Consider the following 25,043-nt stretch of genomic DNA (forward strand, 5'->3'; position numbering starts at 1 on the left):
AGGGTGGAAAATAAAGAGTAATATTTTACCTTTTAAACAAAAAAGTTAATATTCGTACTCTCAACATTCAAATATATAAGTGAATAACATAGCAAGAGGTCATTTTTAGGCAGTACAAAGATGAATTACTTATGCAAACTTTAAAAAGATTGCAATGGTTATTTTGTTAATGGTACGTCTAGCTTCTGTGGTGCAGTGAACTTCTTGGTATTTGGACATGATTATTTGTTTTGTTTATTTATCTATTTCTTGGGTACCCCACATGCATGTAAACACCATGCCATCACAGATCTAATCCGTGTTATTAAATACTAGATCTCCAGTGCTTACCTGGCACCTAGTAGGAGCTCCAGAAATATTTGTTAAATGAATAAATGAAGAAAGCCTCCTTACATATACTAGACACCTTCTTCCAATGGAAAGCTAATACATCTGAGCAAAAGTCTTAAATAAAAGGCATTCATTGTTGTTTTAGAATATAAAGGAGAAAAGGTACTATGTATGCGTGGGTTTTAAAAAATTGTTTAATTAGAATACTGTCTCTTTAAAATGACCCTTGATTTGGGGGAATAGATTGTTATTCCAGTTTTCTTGATAGATTTAATGACAAGACACATAGTAACGAGAAAGGAGGATATGTGTGGATCTGACAAAACCCTTTGTCCTGATGAAATTACCTTTATGTTCCCTAAAAGAAAACTGCAAAAACCACCTTATGGTGAATGGATGGTTTACCCCCATCTTTTGTCTAAAAATAAGAAATGATAACAGATTTCTCTAGGTTCCATTTAGACCTTGATTTCTATAAAAATAAATAATACATCCATCTTGGAATAACTTTTTATAAATCAAAATAGTATCTCTTAAAACTATTTTATTCTAACGTCATAGCTGGGCTAAAATATTGCTATAAAGTGTTTCAAGTGCCTATATGCTAGTAGAAGGTAGAAAGCTATAGATTAAAAGGATTCATGACCTCTATCAAATTCTCTCCAATATTTACCACCAATAGATTTAGCGGCTTCTGTTATTCACCTATTAGTCTATTCATGTCCCTGCTTCTGAATAAGCCACAATGGGCTGGCCCTGTAAATGATGAAAGCCATGGACACTTGTGAATCAGTCTCTTACCTCCAGAAAGCCATTCTCAACCTTTGGTGGTTCATTGCAAGATACAGGGTGGCATGTGGGTATGGGGCTACTCCACTGTCCCGTGGCTTCGCAGGCACTCTTCTTCTCCCCTTTGATGTAGAAGCCCCTGTTGCAGCTATAAGCCACCACGGCTCCAAAACTGTAGTTTGATCCAATCGCATAGCCGTTCATGATGCGGGGTGGCTCTCCGCAGCGCACGGGGATGCACTGGATGGACATGGGGGAAGGACTCCACTGCCCACCTCTCAGACATTCAATCTTTGCTGAGGTGTTCAGTACGAAACCCTCCGTGCATTTGAAGCTCACAACTGAGCCTGCGGCAAATTTTGCTTTGCTCACAGATTCCAAGATGCTGTAGGAAACAGCAGGGGGTTTTTCACAAAAATGAGCTATACAGCGGGGCACGGCCTGACCTTCTGGGGGAACCCACTTGCCCTGGGCATTGCAGAGGAGCTGGGAGTTGTCTGCCAGGCTGTAACCATCTGAACAATAGTAGAATGCAATGTCTCCAAATAACCGATGGGCAGTCTCTGGAGAGGCATGTTCCACACTGGGGGGCTCATCACAGGAGACAGCCAGACACTGCTGGTCACTTCTGCTCCACTTGCCACTGGCCAGGCACTCAATGGTGTCAGGACCGGCAAGGGTGTAGCTATGAGATTAGGGAGAAAGGAAGAGTAACTAAGCACATTATTTGAGAAAAGGTGTTTGCATCTTCTTATTCTGCTTTTATTTTTTAAATCTTTCCACCAACAACTTTACTTTTATCCTTTATCCTTTAAAACAATATTTACTATTTGAACTTGAGCTTATTGATCAAATGACCTTCATTTAAGATATACATCTTGTTATTATTATTAGGGCTTGTTCAGAAAGGGAAGTGGATTTTGCTATTTATAGTACCAAACATAAAATAGATAGCTAGTGGGAAGCAGCCGCGTAGCACAGGGAGATCAGCTCGGTGCTTTGTGACCACCTAGAGGGGTGAGACGCAAGAGGGAGGGGATATGGGGATGTATGTATATGTATAGCTGATTCACTTTGTTATACAGCAGAAACTAGCACACCATTGTAAAGCAATTATACTCCAATAAAGATGTTAAAAAAAACAAGAAACTCTAAAAACTGTTACACATTTCTTTAAAAATAAAAATGAGGACTAAGCTATGGTCCTGTCTGACTCAATTCAAAGTTGGAACTTCATCTATCTATAGATGATTTCCGTTGCTTATTTTGATCACTAGTCTTTGAAACAAAAGCTCTGATGAACCACAAGTAGCCTGCATATAACTCCTAGGTTCATTGCTTATAATCAATGAACTTTAAAGGAGGGATTATAATTTCAGCCTCCATTGTTTCCTAAACCCTTAACCGTGTGGTTAGCATTAAAAGCTGTGTCTGCATATGGCTCTGCTATTCAACCAGCACAAAGAAGTTTTGCTTTGTTTATGCACAGGTATTTCCCCATATATGATGATAGATTGATGACTTAGAAAAATCTTAAATTATGCTCAAGTGCTCTCTCAATGAAGCAGAACAAAATATTAGGATATGCAGTATTAGAATAATTACGTTTGAGTCATTCTGATTTTCATTCTCACTTTCGTACTGAAGAGAAAGAGGACAGGGAGTTTGAAAGGACTGTCTAACATCCTATCAGTCCATCGTCTTGATAATAATGAAGCGTAAGGGGACTAAAATAATTTGGCACCAATTGAACCCTGTTTAGAAATATTAATTTCTTCATTTTGCAGATGAGTGAATGCTTGTTCAGACAGGCTAGGAAATCTACTGAGTCACATGGGTGCAAGCAGCAGAGGTAGGATCTGAATTTGGTTTACTGGATTCCAACCCTTCTATCTTTCCCATGATGTTGCTCTCTGTTTTTTTTTTTTTTAGGAGATGACTCTCCCTTTGTATGTATGTATGTATGTATGTATTTTTAACATCTTTATTGGAGTATAATTGCTTTACAATGTTGTGTTAGTTTCTGCTGTACAACAAAGTGAATCAGCTATACATATACATATATCCCCGTATCTCCTCCCTCTTGTGTCTCCCTCCCACCCTCCCTATCCCACCCATCTAGGTGGTCACAAAGCACCGAGCTGATCTCCCTGTGCCATGCAACTGCTTCCCACTATCTATTTTACATTTGGTAGTGTATACATGTCAATGCTACTCTCACTTCGTCCCAGCTTACCCTTCCCCCTCCCTGTGTCCTCAAGTCCATTCTCTACGTCTGCGTCTTTATTCCTGTCCTGCCCCTAGGTTCATCAGAACCATTTTTTTTTAGATTCCATATATATGCATTAGCATACAGCATTTGTTTTTCTTTTTCTGACTTACTTCACTCTGTATGACAGACTCTAGGTCCATCCACCTCACTACAAATAACTCAATTTCGTTCCTTTTTATGGCTGAGTAATATTCCATTGCATATATGTGCCACATCTTCTTTATCCATTCATCTATTGATGGGCATTTAGGATGCTTCCTATAGAGGCTCTTGGTGTTTTATATTTTCATAGCACAATTTACATCCTTTGCACACTTTGAACCATGCATCATTATTTTCATGGGGTCCTTTGATGTTGCTACCGTATTTCATTGGCTGAAGTTTATAGACATCACCTGAGATATCCCTGATTTATTAGGATCCATTGTGCCATCTATAGAGTGCTTCTTTTAGGTAATGGGACTGACTGCTTTGAGGCAGAAGCCTCTGCCTCCAGAATCTTCCTTATTCCTCAAAGCCTCTTGAGGACACAAGAACAGAGTTTTGTAATCTGGCAGCACTTTGTTAGGCCTCTGACCCCTGATCTGCTGGAAAATCTCCACCAATGACTCTTCCCTAATGGAATATCACAGAAAAAAGCTCTTCTGTAATATAATGGAAGATTACTACTAAATATATGTATTTTGAATAAATGAATTTAAAGAATACATTTTCAATACTATCCATACTTTCCTAGAACTGACACCATCCCTTTCTTTGACTTAAGAACTTGACTTTTCTTTATGATTCTCAATCAACATTTAGTTCTTCATTAGGCAATTAGGGCATGCTATGTGCTAGAGTCCCTTCCCGAGTGTACAGGGCAATGTCAGTGCATGTACTTTGTGTCCCAGATGAAATAGCTTTTGAGGGGAGTCGTGAAAGAAGCAGGAAAGGAAGAAAAGTAACAGAAGCAAAGAAATGGGAGTGTGATATAGCTGGGGACTTCTGGGGACTTACAAATAGTTAGGAATGGCCTATAAACATCTGGAAAAGGAAGCAGTGGTCACTAGGATCTTGTGTGTTTTTGACAGTTGTGATGGTTAATGGGTGAAGATGTGGCAGGCACAGATTAACTGGAAATGGTTTTTGACAGTTCCTTTGACAAGGATTCTCATAAGATTTTAGCAGAAGAAATGCTTCTAGAACAGAAAGATATTTAAGTGGTTTATTAACTGGATGACCCAAAGAATACTGGTTAATAGAAGTAAGCTAGTTGGGTGTTTCGTATCTTCTGATGTCACAAAACTCTGTCCTTAGCCCATCAGTTTGTAAGCAACACATAACTGTAGGGTGAAGGATAAGGGTTTTAACAGGGCAGTTCAATGTTTCTAATCTTACTAGGTAATATTTAACAAAGATAAAATGGGAGGTCCTGTATATAGATAATAAAGAAAAACTGCACAAAGGGAAACCTGGCTTCGTGGCAGCCAATGTGAAAGACTTTAGTTTCCTCGAATGAGCTGAATGAGTCAATGGTGACATCCTTAAAAGGGTTACTGCATCTTCAGAAACTCATTTATCCAGAAAGAGAAGAAGAGAAATGAAATAAATTGTTATGTTTTAAGCACCACGTGTCAGTCCCTAGACTTGGTGTCTTTATCTCTCTTGCAGTTACATTCTAATTCGCACATTCAGCTCTGGGTATCACAATTCAAAAAGGGCTACAGACCTATTGGAATAGGCTCAGAGGAGAGTGACTCTGAGAGTGAACAGACTTGGAATCATGTCCATTGATGAGAAAGAGAAAGGCAGGTTTGAGGTTGAGCTGGCGGAAACGTCTGTCTCCCTACGCCTTCACTTCCAAAGCTGCAAGCTTGGCATCTTAACCAGAGTGTGGGATCATTTTTCAGTCATGGAAATGTTATGAAGGGGCTGGGATCCCTTACTGAAACCTCTCAATTAGCTCTAATGATCCATTTGTAGAACCTTGGGGCCAAGCTGTCAATATGTGAATGGCTGGCATTTCAGAGGAGCAGAGGAGTTTACACTGAGTGGCTTCAAAAATGAATAAATAAAGCCAGTGCTTTAGACTAGACGGCACGTTCAGTGAGGATGGGGACAGAGGCTTATCAAAAAGAACTGTCTGCTGAAACAGATATATCAGTTAGTCTTTTAAGATGCTAAAGAAGGATATATTCTCTGAATGCCAAAAAAAGGGGAAGTAATTTGTAGTTATCGCCTAGATAGAAAACTGTAACTGGTCTCTGATCAAACTGCCACACCATTTCATTATGCTAGAAATCTAAATGAGTGTTAAGATTTCTGGAAGACATATTTCACCTGCTTATGAAAAAGAATCACTTAAAAATGATAAAGTTTTGTACAGATAAGATACATCCTATATACGTTGGCTACTAAAACAGGAAAAATTGGAATTGGTACAAATCTAAAACATTGAAATATTTAATTTTACTCTGTGTGACCTTTTGTATTCTCATTCAAGAGACATTGGGGACACCCTTGCAGTCTGTTATTAAAAATCAGGCCATATGTATTATAAAACAAGTTGTTTTCCTCCATAATTCCAAGGAAAGTTGTCCCATCGATAATGACAGTGATGTCATAGAATGACACATTTTAGGATACACTGGCTGTAATACATTATCATACTTCTGGAATGATAACAAAAAATCCTTTGAAAACGGGCAGAGTAATCTCCAGATGCAATTTTCAGTGATTTGATTCATGGAGTGAACGCCTACTAAGAGGCATGGGCCTGGGAAGCTTTGTGAGAAGGCTCCACAGTGGGTTATTAGCTCTTCTCTTCTGTGAAAAAGAACCTTAAAAGAGTCTTAAAAGAGCAGCATACTAGATACTTAAAGGGCTGCAATTTAATAAGTGCAATAGAGAGTATAAATCTGTATCAGTAATTAGTTCTGTTTTCAATTGAAAAGGATTACAAAAATGTTATTGTAGTATATTCAGTAATTGCATTTAAAAGTCTATATTTGAGAAGACTCAAAAGGGAAACATTCTATCAGGATGTTAGGATGTCAATGACCCTTCCTTCCTACTGAGTTCCTCACCAAGAGAGTATACATGAGGATGAAAAGGAAAATGGGAAACAAGTGACCATTTTATTAATTGAGGCAAAAAGCTGAAAACCACCAGTGTAATGTTTTGATAAAAGGTGAATTTGGAAGGCCAATTTCAGGGCAGGAGACAGAAATCAGACTTATCCTTTTCTTCTCTGGCATTCATCTTACTACTCCAGTCCCCTAAAGTCTCTGCTCTTCTATCCGAATCTTGAGAGAGTGTCTTCTTTTCTTAACCCAAGGAAAGGCCCATGCAAAGCACAACACCAATAAGAGAAGATAAAAATACTGAGATCAAAACAAGAATGTGTCTATGTGCACCCAATAAACAGGAGTGGGTAGCTTAAACGGTGTGTAGGTCAGTAGTCTGTGTTAGGCAGCCCCAAGGGAGAAGAGGGAATTGAGAGGGCTAGAGAGGGAAATAGGCCCTAACATTCTTATCAGGCCAACAGCATCTTAGGAAGTGGAAGGAGACAGCAGGATGCCAAAGCCATTACACAAAAGCCATGACATGAACACAGTGATTCCATCCTGGAATAGAACAGACATAATGCATGTTGACCTATGCTAATCAATCCCTTGGTGGGGAGAGATAGAAAAGGAGTGAAGAGAGAGAAGACAAGCACTGACTTCTAGTTCTGGCTATAATATTGTCTGAACACCCTCCCTATAAAACACTTGATGAAATACAACAGAAATTATTTTAAATGCATAGCTTAGCTGACCAGAAAGGAAATCTCCATGTGCCAGAAATGAAGAGGAAATTAAAAACAGAAAAGTAAGCCTGTGAATGAATGCTATGGTTGCCCTTGGATTGGACAGGAAAGAGGAAATAGAGAGTAATAGCTGAGTCTCTGGCAAGAATCTATGTCCTAGAAGGATATACACTGAAAGGATATTCACAGGAAAAATTCCACCTAGAGGCCTAGTGAGATGACAAGTGAGATCTTTGTATTTGCTGGGAATCTGGCTGGAAAAACAAAGTCCTGGCTAAGGTAGCAGAGCCCAGGACTGCACGTCATGTGGACTTGAGGGTAGGGTTTATACCACTCATTTTGTATGGAAAGACTTTGAACTGATAAATAAATGTAAAATTAGGTTTTTGGATGGTGATACTCCTGGGGCACCTAGAAGAAAAAATAATCCTTATACTCAGACCATTAAAGGACTGTCACAGATCACACAAGTCCCAAACACTATAAGGACAGAATCTGAAATTACAAAACCCACATGCATGCTTTCCATCATGAATGGATCAGTAGACAGAACAAACAGCAAGATGAGGGCACCAATAAATTGAGATAATAGAAAAAGTGGTCTAAAATCTAAAAAAAAAAAAAAGAAATAAATATGTTCAAATAATTAAGGACAAAAACCCTTAAAATCCTATTTAAAAAGAAGAGACTATGTAAAAAGAAATAGTTGAAAAATAAACAAAGAGAAATTCTAAAAATAAAACTATAGAAAATAAAAATTCAAAAAAAGGGGACACATTTCAAAAGCAGATTATAGACAGTAGAAAGGAAAATTAGTGAACTGGAAGATATATGTGAGGAAATTATCCAAATGCAACCCAAGTTTTTAAAGAGATGGAAAATGTGACAGGTTAATAACCATGTAAAGCAGAAATAAAAGCTCCAATATTTATCTAATAAAACTTACAGAAATAGAGAAAAGTGAAAGTTAAGAAGAAAGAATATTTAAAGTGAAAACAGCTTATTCCAAAATTGGTGAAAGATACAAATTCTCAGATGTAAGAAGTACAATGAGCCCTGAACAAGATGAATGGCAATTAGTACAACTTTAGTCATACCATAGAGAAACACCAAAACAACGAAGACAAATTAAAAAAATAAATAAAGGGAAAACACATTACTTATAAAGGAACAACAATTCAACCAGTTTCTCAACCTCAGCACTACTGACATGTTGGACCAGACAATTCTTTGTTGTGGGGGTCTGTCCTATGCATTGTAGGATGTTTTAGCAGCATCCCCAGACTCTATTCACTAGTTCCTATAGCACCTTCCCTCAACGGGGACAACCAAAAACGTCTCCAGACATTGTCAAATGTTCCTGGAGGGCAATATTGCCCCTGGTTGAGGGCTACTAACTTAGACTGATGGAATCCTCAATAGAAACACTAGAAGTCATAGGGCAATGGAAATATCTTTCAAAAATGTTTATGGAAGCAAACTATTAATGTAGACTTGTATACCCAGCTAAACTATAATTCAAGAGCATGGGTAAAATACTATTATTTTCAGACAAAGATTGTGTAACATACTGACTCTTGCCAAAAGAAAGATGTAAAGGATGTACTTTAGGAAGTAGAAGCATTAAACCCAAAGGAAGGAGTGGGATGGAAAAAGCAATTCATAAAAATGAATGCTTTTTATGAAAGATTCATAAAAATGTTAGTAAATCTAAATAAGCATTGAGTATATTAAAAAAATGACTAATTTGGAAAGTTGTAAAATAAGAGGGAAGTAAAATGTAGATAGTGATAAGACATTTAAGATGAGAGGGGTGACAGAAACAAATATTTTCTAAGATCTTTGAGTTATTCAGCAGAAAGGCAAAGAAATTGAGTATGATATCAGAGTAGGAAAAATTTCTTAAATTTGACACATACAAAAAACAAACTCTAAAGGAAACAATTGATAAATATTAAGGACTATCTAGTATAAAGTTAAAAATACGCATGCCTCATGACCCAACAATTCTCAGTTTCGGTGTCTAGGCCAGAGGTATTCTTCCTTCTATGGACTGGGAGATGTGCAAGGATGTTTACTTCAGCACTGCTGTATCATCAAATAAAGTGGAAATAAATTAACCCTCTACCAGCAGGGAAATGGGTAACTTAGAGATTGCTCACTCTGACAAGGAAGCACTATACAGCAGTTAAAATGAATTCTGTTGATTTACACTTATCAACAAAGGCAAAAAACATGACGTTAAACGAAAATCAAGCTTCAAAAGGACACTCAGTATGAAACAACGTACATGAAAATTAAAACATTTAAATCAACAGAATATTTGTTTATGAGTACATATGTAACACAGAAAAAAATGCACATTTACTTTGAGAAGAGTGAGAAAGTGATGATAATGGCTTCTAGTTATTTTTGTAATATTGTATTTCTTTTATAAAGAGAGATCTACAATAACTATGGCAAAAATTTAACATGTACTTTTATCTCAGCAGTGGATACACAGGTAATTTTAAATAGAGATTAATTTGGTTTTGTGCTCTTTTGTATACTTAAATGTTTCATTAGGCATTTGTCCAGAGAAAAGGAATAAGACAGAGCTCTCCAGGCTGGTCACCCTCATAACACTCTAAGAGTAAGTGTATGTAAAGGGGCAAAGTGTTCTTCCTCTCACCAAAATTTTTATTTTCAGAAAAATGAAACTATCTCCTAATACCTACTGATATTTTTCTTTTAGGAAAAAAACATGAATGGTAGTGCTTTGTGACCATGTGTACTTTCTATTAATTTGATTAACTACTTAAGATAGTTTCCCCTATATTATAAAAACGTCATCACTTTACATAACGATGACACAGAGAATATTAATAAAGCCATATTTATATAGTACCTTCACGCACATATAAAGCACTTTTATAAAAATGGCCTCATACCCTTTAACAGCTATATGACTGAGATGACAGATTTGCTTTCCATCTTTTCAATGAGAAGAAAGCTCCCACAGAGTGTCTATTTGCTTAGAGCAGAAGGGATCTGTACGATAACGTGGCCCAACACCTTTATGTTTTAACTATAAAGTGGGAATAATATATCTTCTTCAAAATCCCCCTCTTTGTTGAAGGGAGCACATGAGATAATTCACAGGAATGTCCTTTGAAGAAGTAAAACCCTCTATGAATGCAGGGATTTGTTGTGATTTTCATTATTGTCTTTATTGCTTCTTTTAACAAACTCTTTTTGTATAATATGTAGACTTAACATTAGGCAGATATAGAACTCTTCTTATGATATAAGTGAATGATTTATAGAGAAAAAAAGAAAAATGGGAATTTTTATAAGAGCATGATCTTTAAAAGTATATGCAAAGACAAAATTCTAGTAGGAGATATAGTAAAGTATCATTTATCTTTGGGCAATTTTAAAAAATACATTTTTATTTTCTAGTTTTATATGGTGATAATACATTACTTCTTAATCAGAAAAAAAACCCCAGAAGTTGTCAATATCTAGTTATTATTTGGAACATTTATATCGATAAGGTTTCACAAACATTTAAATGACTAATCTTAAATAGTACTATGTAGTTCATTACGAAGCAATTTTTAAATGAGTCAATCCACAGGGGAGAGATGGGGCCATCAAAAGCTAATTCCTACAAACTGATACAACATTGTAAAGCAACTATACTTCAACAAAATAAATTTTAAAAAGCTAATTCTTACACTGACATTTTAATATTCAAGATTTCTTTTCTCACGTAAGAAGGTGTTAAGATCCGGGATTTCTGTCAGTTATTTACGTGAGTATTTGACTCTCAAGAGCTTTTTGCAAGAAAATATTGTTGCCACCTGCTGGTGGCCTGTATTAGCGGAACGGTCTTCTATCTAGGTGAAAACAACTTCAACTTTCATGTTACTTTCATGAAACTGTATCCTCTCTTCTGTCCTAACATCATAATAGTGGCACAGCTTGTTGAGTTATTATTTTCTGGCTAGTCCATGCAGTATATCATTTTACTCCTCACAATATCCATAAGGAGTATCAACCTTTAATGACTCAGAGAAGCAGAGAGAGGTTATACCATTTTCCCCGGGCTGCACAGTGAGTGAATGATAGAGCTGAGACACAAATCCAGAAAATGGCAGCCCCTCGTTCCAACTGTATGAAAAGCATCTGTGGTAAATCTGGAGTGTGAAAGTTATAAACTATTACTGGTGAAAACATTTATTGAGGAAGCACGGGAAAAAATGAGCAATGAAATGCCAGTCAGATGATCTAGGATTTAATCACCCCTCAATTCTTCACTGCCTGCCTGAGACCCTAAGCAGATCACCATCCCAGAGGGAGCCTCTCCTTTCTCTGTGTCTTACACGGTTTTTGTGAGGATAAAATGATACAATGAGTATGAAAGCACTTTGTAATCTGTTCCTGTTATTTTACATTTTATCTCTGAATTAAATGAGATCACTAAAAATTTAAAAATCTGAACTTTTTGATATTTTTTTCATGCAGATGTAGCATCTTTACGTTGTGACCTACGTCTTGCATTTCGTTTGGCAGAGGATAAGTACACAAATGCCTATTTAAATATGCTGTTTTCATCTTTAATTATAGAGATATTTTCCACTGCATTGCCCAATGTCCATTATGCAAGGCCTAATTTGATAAATTACTCTAATTCCAGGAAAACATTGTTTCCACAGGAGAATATGCTCCCTTTCTGTTTTAAGAAAAGAACATAAAGCTCTCTTTGGCTTTGGCTGCCAGGTAATTTCGTTTAGTATTCAGTGGAGCCCATGTGCGGTTGGGCCCATCCTCTCCCAAAATTTCTTTCCTTCATTGGGTTTACTCACCCTTCTTTGCAAGTGTAAGTGACAGTGTTCCCAAAAGTGAAGTTACTCCCGGTGGTGACAGCATCTTTGATGGCCGGTGGCTCTCCACAGAAGACGAGATGGCAGGTAGGTGGCGCTCTGTCCCAGCTGCCTGAGGCCGAACATTCGATGACCAAAGGGCCCTGCAAGCTACAGGAAAGAATGGTGCCACCTCTTTTGTTGACTATTTACTTATTGCTCTGGAGGTGAACTAGGAAGGACTTAGGAGAGAATAGGGGACACTTGAGGAATTTTAATACATAAAAATAGTTTCTTCCCATTTTATTGCTTTATATAAAAACAAGGGAAATCTGGGACTTCCCTGGCAGTCCAGTGGTTAAGACACTGCGCTTCCACTGCAGGGGGCACAGGTTCAATCCCTGGTTGGGGAACTAAGATCCCACATGGCGTGTGGCAATGAATCAGTCAATCAATCACTTTTTTTTTTTTTTTTAAAGGGAAATCTCAGCTGGCTACAGATTCATTTAAAACTATGAGTAGGCTAGGGCTTCCCTGATGGTGCAGTGGTTGAGAATCTGCCTGCCAGTGCAGGGGACACAGGTTCGAGCCCTGGTCTGGGAAGATCCCACATGCCGCGGAGCAACTAAGCCCGTGAGCCACAACTACTGAGCCTGCGCGTCTGGAGCCTGTGCTCCGCAACAAGAGAGGCCACGACAGTGAGAGGCCTGTGCACCGCGATGAGGAGTGGCCTCTGCTCTCCGCAACTAGAGAAAGCCCTCGCACAGAAACCAAGACCCAACACAGCCAAAAAAAAAAAAAAAAAACTATGAGTAGGCTAAAACAACATAACTGGGGTGCAAAATAAAATGGTTCAATGTGCTCATTGGTGGTGCTGTGATTAGCAGATTACTTGGATGAGAAGGGGTAACATGCTGGTTAGGATCCAATGATAAGGAAGACAGACACCCAGGAAGTCAGGGTAACTGAGGTCAGAGGGAACTGCCCTTGCCATTAGCCTGGGCATCTGGACAGTGTTGCTCATCACTCTGACCTCTGGTCTTCCTTTGAATTTAAAAACCTCGCAGGCCTACGGCATGGCTTGTCCACCTTCACTTGCCAACCAGCTTTTGATTGTACAACTCACTCCATTTTCTGTTCACTTGATCTGTTTCATGTCAGATCCTGTTGGCCAAGTTTTTGATCACAGCCCGACTCTTTATTATCCCTTCTTTTTGTTTTGTTTTGTTTTTATTTATTTTACTTTTGGCTGTGTTGGGTCTTTGTTGCTGTGTGCGGGCTTTCTCTAGTTGCAGCGAGCGGGGGCTACTCTATGTTACAGTGCGTGGGCTTCTCATTGCGGTGGCTTCTCTTGTTGCAGAGCACAGGCTCTAGGTGCGTGGGCATCCATAGTTGTGGCTCACAGGCTCAGTAGTTGTGGTGCACAGGCTTAGTTGCCCTGCGGCATGTGGGATCTTCCCAGACCAGGGCTTGAACCTGTGTCCCCTGCATCAGCAGGCGGATTCTTAATCACTGCGCCACCAGGATAGCCCCCTTTTTTTTTAAAAGATTTTTTTGATGTGGACCATTTTAAAAATCTTTATTGAATTTGTTACAATATTAACGAATTCCTTAGTTCCTTGACCAGGGATTGAACCCGCACCCGCGGCATTGGAAGGTGAAGTCTTAACTACAGGACCACCAGAGATATTGTCCCTTCTTTTTGAACACACACACACACCCCATTAATCAAATTAACCTCTTAACAGTATTAAAGACCCTGGTCCTTATCTTGACATGATTTTTACGACATCCTATGCAATATCTCGTTTGCCAAAATATCCATCACTAAAGCATCTTATTAGGTGCTGTGTTATGCTTCATAAACATTTTTTGCTTTCCTGTTTAATGTCTGAATGTTTATAACATTGAATTAGAGGTCCCAGAGTCAAAATTAGATGGAATATTTCCCTGGGCATTTACTATAGGCTGAGCCTCAAGAAGCACACACATTTGAGAATACCTTTTACATTTAAAAACTTGTATTTCAAGCCAGCCAGTCACATGCAAGTGAAACCCACTGAGTAAATAATGAGGAACAGGGTATTGTAGGAAGCTTGGCTGGTGTCTAGGACTGTACCTGTATCCATTCTCACACGAATACGATGCAGTAGAAAGATAGGTAAGCCCACTCAAAATATATTTCCCATTATTTATGTCTTCGGGGCTGGAACACTTGACCAGTTCACACAAGGGAGGAGAATGACTCCAAGAACCGCTAGCAAGACAGGATGATTCTTTCTCACCTTCCAGAGTATATCCTTTATTACACCTAATGAAGATAAAAGAAAACAGACAGAATAGAATGCCTTATTTTGCATAAGTTTATCTGTGCCAAAACTTCCAAAAAGATCAAGAATTTACACATATTGTTGGAGCACTTTTTTTTTCCTACTGAAATAATGCTTTGAAAAAATTTTTTCAAAATTTTGAATACTATGCATCTTGCTCACAGGGATCCTGCTGGGTGATAAATAGAAGGACGGATTTAGGATTTGGCTTGTCTCCAGTTTGTGTCATGGATTAGTAGCTGCAAACAGAAAATTCTTTTTTTAGAATTTATTTTATTGTAGTTGATTTACAATGTTGTGTCAATTTCTGCTGTACAGCACAGTGATTCAGTTATGCATATGTATATACATACCCTTTTTCATATTCTTTTCCATCATGGTTTATCATAGGATATTGAATATAGATCTCTGTGCTATACAGTAGGACCTTGTTGTTTATCCATTCTCTATATAATAGTTTGCATCTACTATCCCAAACTCCCAATCCTTCCCTCCCCCACCCGCCTTCCCCTTGGCAACCACAAGTCTGTTTTCTATGTCTGTGAGTCTGGCAAACAGAAAATTCTTGGTTTGAGAGTGGTCCTGTCTAGAATGAGTCCTTAGGATGCCATGGAAGAAGGCCCTGAAAGCTAATGAATATTTTTGGCTATAAGCTGGAGCTCTGGATCCAAACCCAAACATGTGATTCAATTAATTCCGTATTAATTTGAAAACATCCTCTGGGATTACTCTTTGTCTTTTCTTCCAGTATTCTATCACTACCAGCATGTCATCAACAAACTCTACAATGTAGTGTTAATCTTAGACACTCACCTATATATTACTTTACTGCCATAGGTATATGCTGATCCATCAATGCCACCATTTTCTGGGATAGCTGGTGCACCACAGGAAACGGCTTAAGGGAGGAAAACCAAAAGGCATTGCTTTTCTTAGCCAGTATGTGTAAAAATCTCTAAAAGCTCAAGGGCAGCTCTAGGTTTTTGGTCACATTTAAATAAAAGCCCAATACTGGGCTTTAAATACAAAGAATACTGAGACAACATAACACTTGGCATTTCTCCACCTTGAATTTCTAGAATTGCCAAACACCATAAACATGGGGGAATTTACTCAACATACGTTCACAATATGGTATTAGATGACTCCATTCTCCAGACTCCAAACATGTTATTTTGGCTACTCCCATCAGCTGGTGTCCTTCATCACATGAAAATGTGACTTCAGCACCCACAGTATAAATCTCCCCGGAAGAGTGGCCATTTTCTGGATTTCCTGGAGCCTTGCATTTTATAGGTTCTTGAAAGAGAGAAACAGTTTTTGTGGGTCAATAGGCGGCTTTCACACAACCATGCAATGTCTCACAGTAAAAGAATTCCACTACAGTTAAGGTACCAGTTAAATCCTGAGGAGAAAAAAAAAGCTTTTGAAGGGAAAGGCATGAAGTCCAGGGACACACTAGCTGATTAGACCAGAACATACATTTAATAGGCATTTTAAAAATAGTATTTTGAAACAGTAATGTATAAGAAAAAGAAACTAAATTTATCAGCCCCAAAAGGAAGCTGTTTATCGAGGAAGTAGTGGTGGTGCCTGGGCATGGCTCATAAGGGCTTCAGCTCTTCTTCCTTCTCCCAACCTCATACCCACTTTTTAAGAGCAATGGACCTTCTCTCAAGCTGATGTGAAGGCTGTCCCAAAGCACATTTAGGAGAAGTTCCCAGCCGCCCCTTCCAAACAGCCTACAGATCCTAAGCCTCCTATGTGTAGATCTGGGGTCAGTCACTACCTCTAGGAAAGGAAAAAAGTTAAAGGGAGATTTAGGGCTAGAGCTGAACAAGAGGATTGAATAAATACTTAAATTCTCAAAAAGGGAAGATATACTGATTTAATCTTTCTGAAGATCCTTTTGGCTTATAAGCCAAGGACCTTAACTAAAACCCTTGCAAAAAGTAAAAGCAATTATAAGATTGATTTTGAGAATCCCTCTTTAATTTCTGTCTAATTGTTTTCTGGTAGTTGCTTTCTCATAACTAATATAGAAAGATATATATGGGTTATCACAAAACATAGAGATGTGTAAGGCAGGATTGTCTATGTTTTTTCAATGATATAATTCTGTGTGCCTGAGGCAGAGGAAAGATCCTGAAGGTGAAGAGGTGATGAAGCATCCTATTTGCTCTGAGGCAGTAGAGGCCATCGCTTATATGTCTAAATCCACTCTATTATTCTTCTACTATGTAGGTATTTCTTCAACAGTCTGGTGATAAAGTTGGCTCTCAGTTTTGTTTTTCAGAAGTTGGGAAGTTAGCAAAAGCACAATGCTAGTTTAAAGCACCTTTAATTGTTATGTATCATTAAAAAATTTTTTTATTGAAGTATAGTTGATTTACAATGCTGTGTTAGTTTTAGACATACAGCAAAGTGATTCACACATATATATATATATATATATATATATATATATATCCATTCTTTTCAGATTCTTTTCCATTATAGGTTATTACAAGATATTGAATATAGTTCCCTGTGCTGTACAGTAGGTCCTTGTTACTTATCTATTTTATATACAGCAGTGTGTATCTGTTAATCCCAAACTCCCAATTTATCCCTCCCCCTGCTTTCCCCTTTGGTAACCATAAGTTTGTTTTCTTATGTCTGTGAGTCTATTTCTGTTTTGTAAATAAGTTCATTTGTAACATTTTTTTAGATTCAACATATAAGTAATATCATATAATATTTGTCTTTCTCTGCTTATGTATCCTTTTAAAGGTGGTTTTACTTTTCCATCTCCCCTTTGAAGTTAAAAATTTGTCTTACTATACATTTACAATATATACTTGAATTAAAAAATTGAAATAGACTTCCCAATTACACATAGCCTAGTTACCTGCACAGTTTTTACCATCTCCTGTGTAGGGTGGGATACACGAGCAGATGTACGATCCATTTGTATTCAGGCAGGAAGCGTGCTCACTACAATCTGACCCAACTGCACATTCATCAACATCTAAAATGAAGACAGTTTACAGATAGTAAAGTTCATGGATTTGTCTTATGTAGCAAACATTTGTTTTCACTTTTAAATAATTACATATCATTTAATGCATCACACTATATATTGATATATATTGTTATGAAATTTAGATACGATAGTCATAATCACATGGCAGATCTACAATAAAAGCTATTATTTCCCCAGTTTATAGGTGAATAAGTAGAAGAACAGAAATAAATATTCTTAATATTGAGCCTGGTAAAAATTTAAAACATGTTTGGCATGTCTATGGATAGCTGCTTTGTCACTATGGCTTGCCCAGAGCTCACAAGGATGAGATGAAATTAACAAAGGCATGCCATAAAAGCCTCAGGAATTTGGGATAATTGTCTCCCACAGAGTTAGAGTAAATGCATGCAGTAATTAAATGCATGCAGTAATTAAATGCACACAGTAATTGCCAAGATTTATCTCACCAAGACACGATGGTGAAATGCCATTCCAGCTCCCATTATCCGTACAGAACATCCTTGAATCACCCAACAAATAGTAGCCATTGTTGCACTGGTAGGTCACTGTGCTGCCAGCATGGAAGTCCTCGGCTGAATAAAAGCCATTCTCCAAAGGGGGTGGCACCCCACAGCTAATGCCTGTAATGTGACAACTACATTAGGAGCAACATACTCAGTGAACATTTTACTTATATTTATTTATTTATTTTTTATAAATTTATTTATTTATTTTATTTTTGGCTGCACTGGGTCTTCATTGCTGCATGCGGGCTTTCTCTAGTTGAGGCGAGCGGGGTCTACTCTTCGTTGCGGTGAGCAGGCTTCTCGTTGCGGTGGCTTCTCTTGTTGCGGAGCACAGGCTCTAGGCGTGCAGGCTCAGTAGTTGTGGCATGTGGCCTCAGTAGTTGTGGCATGTGGCCTCAGTAGTTGTGGCGCGAGGGCTTAGTTGCGCCGCGGCATGTGGGATCTTTCCGGACCAGGGCTCAAACCTGTGTCCCCTGCCCTGGCAGGCGGATTCTCAACCACTGCGCCACCAGGGAAGTCCCATTTTACTTATATTAAACTTGTAGTTAAGCATGAACTTTTCATTGCACACAAACATTAGACTGAGAACGCTTAGGAGTGGTGACAGGCTACAGCCATACCTGTGCCCAGAGCGTCTGGCTCACAGTAGGCATGCAATTCATTCATTTAAAAAAGTATTTATGGAGAGCCTGCTACCTGCTACACACTGTCCTGATGCTGAGGTTGCAGTAATGAACCAGACAAAACCCCTGCCTTATAAAGTGTACTATCTAGTCAGAGAAGAGACACAGAAACAGATACATATGTGACACATCAGGTGGAAAAAGATGCACTGGAGGGACTTCTCTGATCACCCTATCTACTACAGCAGTGCTGCTTCCACTCAACCCTCTCACTTTATATCTCCCTACCCTGCTTTAGTTTTCTTCAGAGCCTTTACTTCTGGCCCTTGCTGTTCTTATTTACTATAAATAAATAATATTATATTTACTTGTTACTTTCTGCCTCTCCTACTACAATGTAAACTCCAAAAGAAGAGAGACTTTTTTCCCCAACTGCTGCATCTCCAGAACTTAGCTCAGTGTCTAGCACACACTCACACTAGGTACTTTCAAAATTGTTGAATAAATGAATAACTGGGTGTATCCAACTTAAGAGATCTATTCCTGTTTTCCCACCCAGCAGTGATCCATCTCCCTTTGGGCTCCGGCCCTCACACCTGTCTTTCCCTCCATCCAGTTCCTTGGGTCACCTGGGTGCCTTCACAGGTGGTGGGCTCTTTGGATCCTCATCTCCCACCTCCCTCATGGTGCCCAGTGCACTTCATTACACAAGGGAAGTATTCAATGAATATCTGCTATATTGGCTACTATGCATATGCAGTGTTTCACTTTTATCTAGCATTCCTGAAAAGTGTTCTTAGGGTTCCAGCATTTTTCAAGAGCTACTGAAACGCCTTCAATGAAGGCAGCTCACGTTCACAGAGAGGCAGTGGCTGTGTCCACTGTCCTTGATTCAGGCAATACTGCACGGGGTTCCCGACCATCTGGAAGCCTGGATCACAGAACAGACTGATCCTGGAGCCTGGCTTTACGTCTCCTGATGCAGTTCGCAGATGAGGTACTGATCCTTCTAAAGGTGGGCAATCTGAGGGCAGAGAATGCAGGTTCAGAGCTTGTCAGTAACACAGTGGCAGCACCACCAGGTTAGGGGTTTCAAATCATATGTTGTACCAGCGTTTGAGCGCCACTCTATTGATATCAAAACAAGACGACATGTAACCAGATCATGGCAGGCAAAATTTCTGGAAAAATAACTATTGGAGTCAACAAACAACTTTCCCTCTTCCAGCAGAAGTCTGCTGAATATTTTTTAAGGAAAAAATAGTATTTTAGAATTAATCAAATGTTCTTATGAGTTATCAAAAAACATGAATTCTAGGATACCTTCAGAAACTTGTTTAAATACACTGAATTTTAGGAGGCATTTTTGATCATTCAGAGTTTGACTATTCAGTACGTGGATCATTACATCCATTTCTTTTCTCTCTGTGCCACCTGCCCCTAGATGACAGCTAGGAAGTACAGAGCCAAGAGAGTACCCCATCTCAAACAGGAGGATGGGACTTCGGGGGGCATTTAAAAAATTAACTATATCCCTCCTCTCATTCTATTTTCCTTATCTTATTTTACCTTTGTTTAAGTTTCCTGCACAATTATTTTGTACCCTGTTACTCAGAATGTATTTAACTATTAAAAAATAATAGATCCTTCGGATGAAGGCAGGGTAAAATGAATTACTAGGTAAACAATAAACTGACAGACATACACTATTTGACCAATAGAGAATCAAACGTCTCCTTTTGCTAGAAAATCCCAGAGTAGTCAAGAGACAGCAGTCTATGGAAGAAGGAGACTAACCAGAACAGAATAAGCTCTTGGAATCGATCTTCACTCTCCCCACAATTCCTGACAGGAAATCAGGCCAGGCTAGCACATTCCCTTTACTGAGTTCCTCTGGGCACGAGGAAGCCAGCGATTTCACCTGAAAGTTTAAAAACACATCTTTAGATAAACCTCACTTTTTTCAGGAAGACAGAGTTATTATATCTCCTACTGAAAACCTTCACAGAAGTGTGGAGAGCAGTGGTGGGAAGCAGACTTTTGGATGTAGAGTGATTTCAGGGGCAAAGGAAAATTCTCTTCCTTCCCTCTCTCTGCTCCACCCCCATCATTCCTTTTCCCAAATATTTCATTGTAACTGGAATTCTGAAATTCTACCTATAGACTTCCTTGTCTAAAACTTTGCAGTGTGTTCAGGGGTTATAGGGGCTCTCCCTTTCCAGTCTCCTGGCTTCTGTCTCTCATCTGGAGTTGAGAAGGCTGAGGTTTAGGCAAGCTCTGCCACTATAATAATAAGAGCAAACATGTGCCAGTGTCTCAACCTTACATGCAGGATTTCGTTCCATCCTGCCAAAACTCCACTATGCAGTTCTATTTGTTTATCTTTCATAGATTAGAAAACTGAAGCTTACAGAGATGGGGTAACACGTTCAAAATCATCAGAGTGAGTTCGTGGTAAAACTCGGATTTGAACCCAGGCCATTGGACTGCACACTGGCTTTAACCACTAGCCCAGCTGTTACTCTCTGTGTGTAATCTTGTGCCAGCCCTAAATTTCTGTTTCTTTAGTCAGAGGGATTGGAAGTAGTCTTCTCTATGATTCTTTCTAGCTCTGAAACCACAAGATTTTATGAAACAATCATGTCCAATAAACTTCTAAAACATCACCAAGAGATTGAAAAGGAGATTCACTGAAAGTTACTGTAGATAATCTCTGCCTGGCTTAGTCTACGACCATAACATCAAATGATATCGGTGGTAAGTTCCGGAAACTCAGAGGTGTCAATAAGATATGGCATCGTTAGGCTGTGCACATTTGTACTAGGCTTGCACCTTTGCATCTCATTACTGTCATACACTGAAAATGGAATTGACCTGCTGTGGAGACAGGACATAGTCCCAGAGGTTGAGCTGGCTTATGGAGCCCACAAAAGACTCAGCTGGGTTGAATCCCTCTCCTTTTTTGTCTTGTTCTTGCCCAAGAACTAATGCACCACCACCTAAAGAGAAAGGAGAGAAAAAAGGAGGAAAACTGGCCTGATTGTTATTTCTAAAATGCTAACTTAATGAAGGCACAGCCTATATAAATGTATCAGGGAAAGTTATTGACAAGCTAAATTATCTACATTTGCTGCATGATTTATCAGTAAGATGAATTCAATATTTTATATACCAACTTAAAAAATGGTCAAAGAGGATTTCGAGTATTATATTGGATTTATATATATTTAACTATAAAACTAGATATATACATATATAAGCATATAATATTTTATGTCAATAAAATAGCTAAGTCCTATTTCGCCTCCTTTGTTCTAGGAAATTACTCTCCATGACAGATTACCAGTAGCTGCTCTTCGTCTTTTTATTCTTCAGCTTACAATGATTAAAGTTCTATCATCAATTCCAAGGAACATTCCAGTGGACACCTAATTGCAAAATCCAGTGGAAACTCTTCAATATTCACCTATTAACCATTTCATTCTATTAAACTGCCCTTCCTGGCATACTTGATGGTCTGTGTTTGCCCCTCCAGAACTACCCTCCCCCCTTCTCCACTCTGCTTTGTGTCCCTAAGGTTGACACCTATGGACTACACCACCTGGCTTCCTCAGCCCTCTGGCTTCCGTTTGGCCAATGGAAAGACCAATTAGAGGTAAGAAAGTGGGATGAGAGAGAAGTTTAACTTCCTGGATACCTTTCTCCCAGGCAACAGATGGTAGGGTTTGCTTTCCTCTCTCTCACATCATCACTCCCGCTGGGTGATTTCTCCCCATCACTGCAGGTTTGCCTGCTTTCTGGCGACAACTCCCCATCCTTGTCAATTCATGTCCATCTCTTGTGATTTTCCATTGTTGCTAGTCATGGTGTGTTTTACTACCACATCTTGGTTCTCAAGCATGCCCACACCTTTGAAAACAATCTCTTCATGAAACACTTCAGTTACCCTCCTTGTGTGTTTCCTGCCAGGAGCCCGACTGATTCTACTTGGTTTCCATGACAGCATCCTCTCCTGATTCTCCTTGAACCTTTCTGCTCATTCTCAGTCTCCCTTCTCTGCCTGCCTCTTAGACTCTGATGCACCCAGGATTCCACCCTAGCCTCCTTTCTTCTTCCTTCAGCTATTCCCCCTATCTGACCTCACTCCTGCCAATCCATGTCTATAGAGCCCTCATTCATGATTTCCCAACCTACATCTCTTTCTTACAAAATTAATCATTAAAATTAATACATACACATAGAAGGAAATTTGAAAAAATAAGTATAAAGAATTCCTTCTACCCAGAAACAATCATTTAACAGTGTTGTGTATTTCTTTCTAGGTTCTATATTCTTTCAATTATTTTTTTTAGTATGTGTGTGTGAGAGAGATTTTGGAACACACAACACAGGAGCTTACTACATATGATGCTGGAAGCTTGCTTTTCTTCTTGAACATGTTCTCATTTCATGAGTTTTAATAGCTATTGTATCACGTGAATGCACAAGAATCCATAATTTTCTTCATTAACTAATTTAACAACCACTCCTTATTGGATATTGGGGTTGTTTCCAGGTTTGGTACTAAGACAACACTGAGATAAATACGTTGATACGTAGATATTTGTTCAGATCATTGATTCTTTCTTTTCGATCAATTCCTGGTATTGAATTGTTGGTTGCATGCAAAGGGTTTCTCTAAGGCTGTTGATGAAAGTTTCTGAATTGTTTCCCAGAAAGTTTCAATCAATTTTCACACCCTCCAGGACTCTATAAGAACATTCACCATGCTGAATCCTTGCCAAGCATATCTTACCACTAAAAAGCAACTCTCAATTTGATATAAAGTGCTATCAACCTATGTTTGTAGATGCACATATTCCTGGGATTAAATTCAAACTCAATATGCCTAAAACCAAATACAGAATCTTCCCCCACCTCTGATTCCCGCTCCGATAATTGTCCTTTCCCGAGAGAATTACTATCTCAGCTAACAGACTCTTCAATAAATCTGGTCACCCAAACTGCAGTCAGTCATTCACTAGGGTCTGTCAGTTGGAGCTCTGCAATATTTATGGACTGTAATTCATTCTTATTGCTATGGTCAGACAACCCTCTCCTTGGGTGGCTACTATTATAGTTCCCTTGTTTTATTTCCCTATTCCTTTACCTTACTTTCACTCTTCTATTAGGATGCAATTTTTTTTGAGATAGAAATATTCCTTTTTTTTTTTTTACCATCAGTGAAATAAATGCTCATTATGAAAATATCAGAAAAGAATAAAGAAGAAAAATAAAAGCCACCTGCAATCCCACCACCCAGAGAAGGGAGAGTTAAAAACAAGAATACTCTAAATTAAACACAAGAAGGAGCCACCACCCCACTTCACAGGATAATGCCACTTCCTGCAGAAACGCTTTTAATGTTTCCTTATTTACTACAGGGAACCTCCAGCCACTCCTCCTCGTATGACATATGTCACAGTAGGACCTAGATGGTGCAGGCTTACCGCCAGGTACAATGCTGAGAACACTGGAACATTGAATACTTTTGCATTCCTTCAAACAAAACTCTCTAAATATTTGTTTGAAAGTATTTTTAGAAGAGAGTTTGAGTTCTATCAGAAAAAGGGCCTAAAAGATGGATAGCTATTAGCAGTGCCCCAGCTTGTATTCTGGATCTGCTTGTATACTGTGCCTACTGATCACGAACCAAACCTAAAATAAAAACAACAAACAAAGCTGACCAACAAAAAACACCAGCAATGAATCTCCTCCTTGGAAGACAGTTTAGTAACCACCCACTGTTACTTCAGCACGCATCTTGGTAGTCTTAATATACATCCCAAAGGCATTTCTTACAGAGTCACACAGCTCACCTAGGAAAAGCTTCTAATAATTCACAGTCAGGATAATCAGGGGGTGGTAAATGGGAGAGATAACTTAGCAAACTTGATGTTCATCAAAGCACCACTGCCTCTAGCATCAAATGGAATTATATTCCTTTTGCTAAGACATACCAGGGATGGGCGAACCAACAGAGAGGCCCACACCACCGTCAGATAGTTTCCCATCGATATAGACTTTCCAGGCTCCATCAGCGCTCGTCCAAGTGATGGCAATATGATGCCAGCTGCCGTCATTCACCGAGGGACAGTCTGTTATTTTTTCCTTGCCATTCACATAAAGAACCCAGCTGCGGAAAGATTCCAGGGGATACAGTCATCAGTCATAGGTCGTAATCCCATCTGTGGCGCATGTTACGATCTTTCTTTTTTTTCCTTCTTTTCCTTTTTTGTGGGTAAAGCACTTCGGGTAAAACCATTACTTCTTTTTCGCCATTTCAGTCATGTTTCATAGAAGCAGATTTGATTACTAATTACTCTTTATTGTAGCTCACAGAAAACTGGTTTGTGTTTCTGAAACACTGAGGGGTAGGCAAAAGTCTTAGGATGAGCTGAAAGAAGTCAGTCCAACTTGAGATAACTCACCAACTGTCTATTCTGGAGAGACTGAGTCAAGAACGGAAGGAATGCGAGTTATGTA

The 25,043-nt window shown here is 38.8% G+C and overlaps 1 protein-coding gene across 1 annotated transcript in view; it reads right to left on the reverse strand.

Annotated features, from left to right (window-relative positions):
* SVEP1 (sushi, von Willebrand factor type A, EGF and pentraxin domain containing 1) overlaps positions 1-25,043 on the reverse strand; it is a 185,519-nt gene that overhangs the window by 37,058 nt on the left and 123,418 nt on the right. The window contains exons 27-37 of the mRNA XM_060101262.1: positions 24,518-24,693; positions 21,393-21,517; positions 20,316-20,439; positions 19,372-19,542; positions 17,836-18,009; positions 17,252-17,371; positions 15,484-15,660; positions 15,175-15,259; positions 14,151-14,342; positions 12,035-12,202; positions 1,132-1,804 (exon numbers count right to left, since the gene is read on the reverse strand). Of these exons, the coding sequence (XP_059957245.1) occupies positions 1,132-1,804; positions 12,035-12,202; positions 14,151-14,342; positions 15,175-15,259; positions 15,484-15,660; positions 17,252-17,371; positions 17,836-18,009; positions 19,372-19,542; positions 20,316-20,439; positions 21,393-21,517; positions 24,518-24,693 (2,185 nt within the window). The remainder of the gene's footprint in view (positions 1-1,131; positions 1,805-12,034; positions 12,203-14,150; positions 14,343-15,174; positions 15,260-15,483; positions 15,661-17,251; positions 17,372-17,835; positions 18,010-19,371; positions 19,543-20,315; positions 20,440-21,392; positions 21,518-24,517; positions 24,694-25,043) is intronic.

The sequence above is a fragment of the Mesoplodon densirostris genome, chromosome 6 (assembly GCF_025265405.1).
Source record: "Mesoplodon densirostris isolate mMesDen1 chromosome 6, mMesDen1 primary haplotype, whole genome shotgun sequence".
NCBI classification, from domain to species: domain Eukaryota; kingdom Metazoa; phylum Chordata; class Mammalia; order Artiodactyla; family Ziphiidae; genus Mesoplodon; species Mesoplodon densirostris.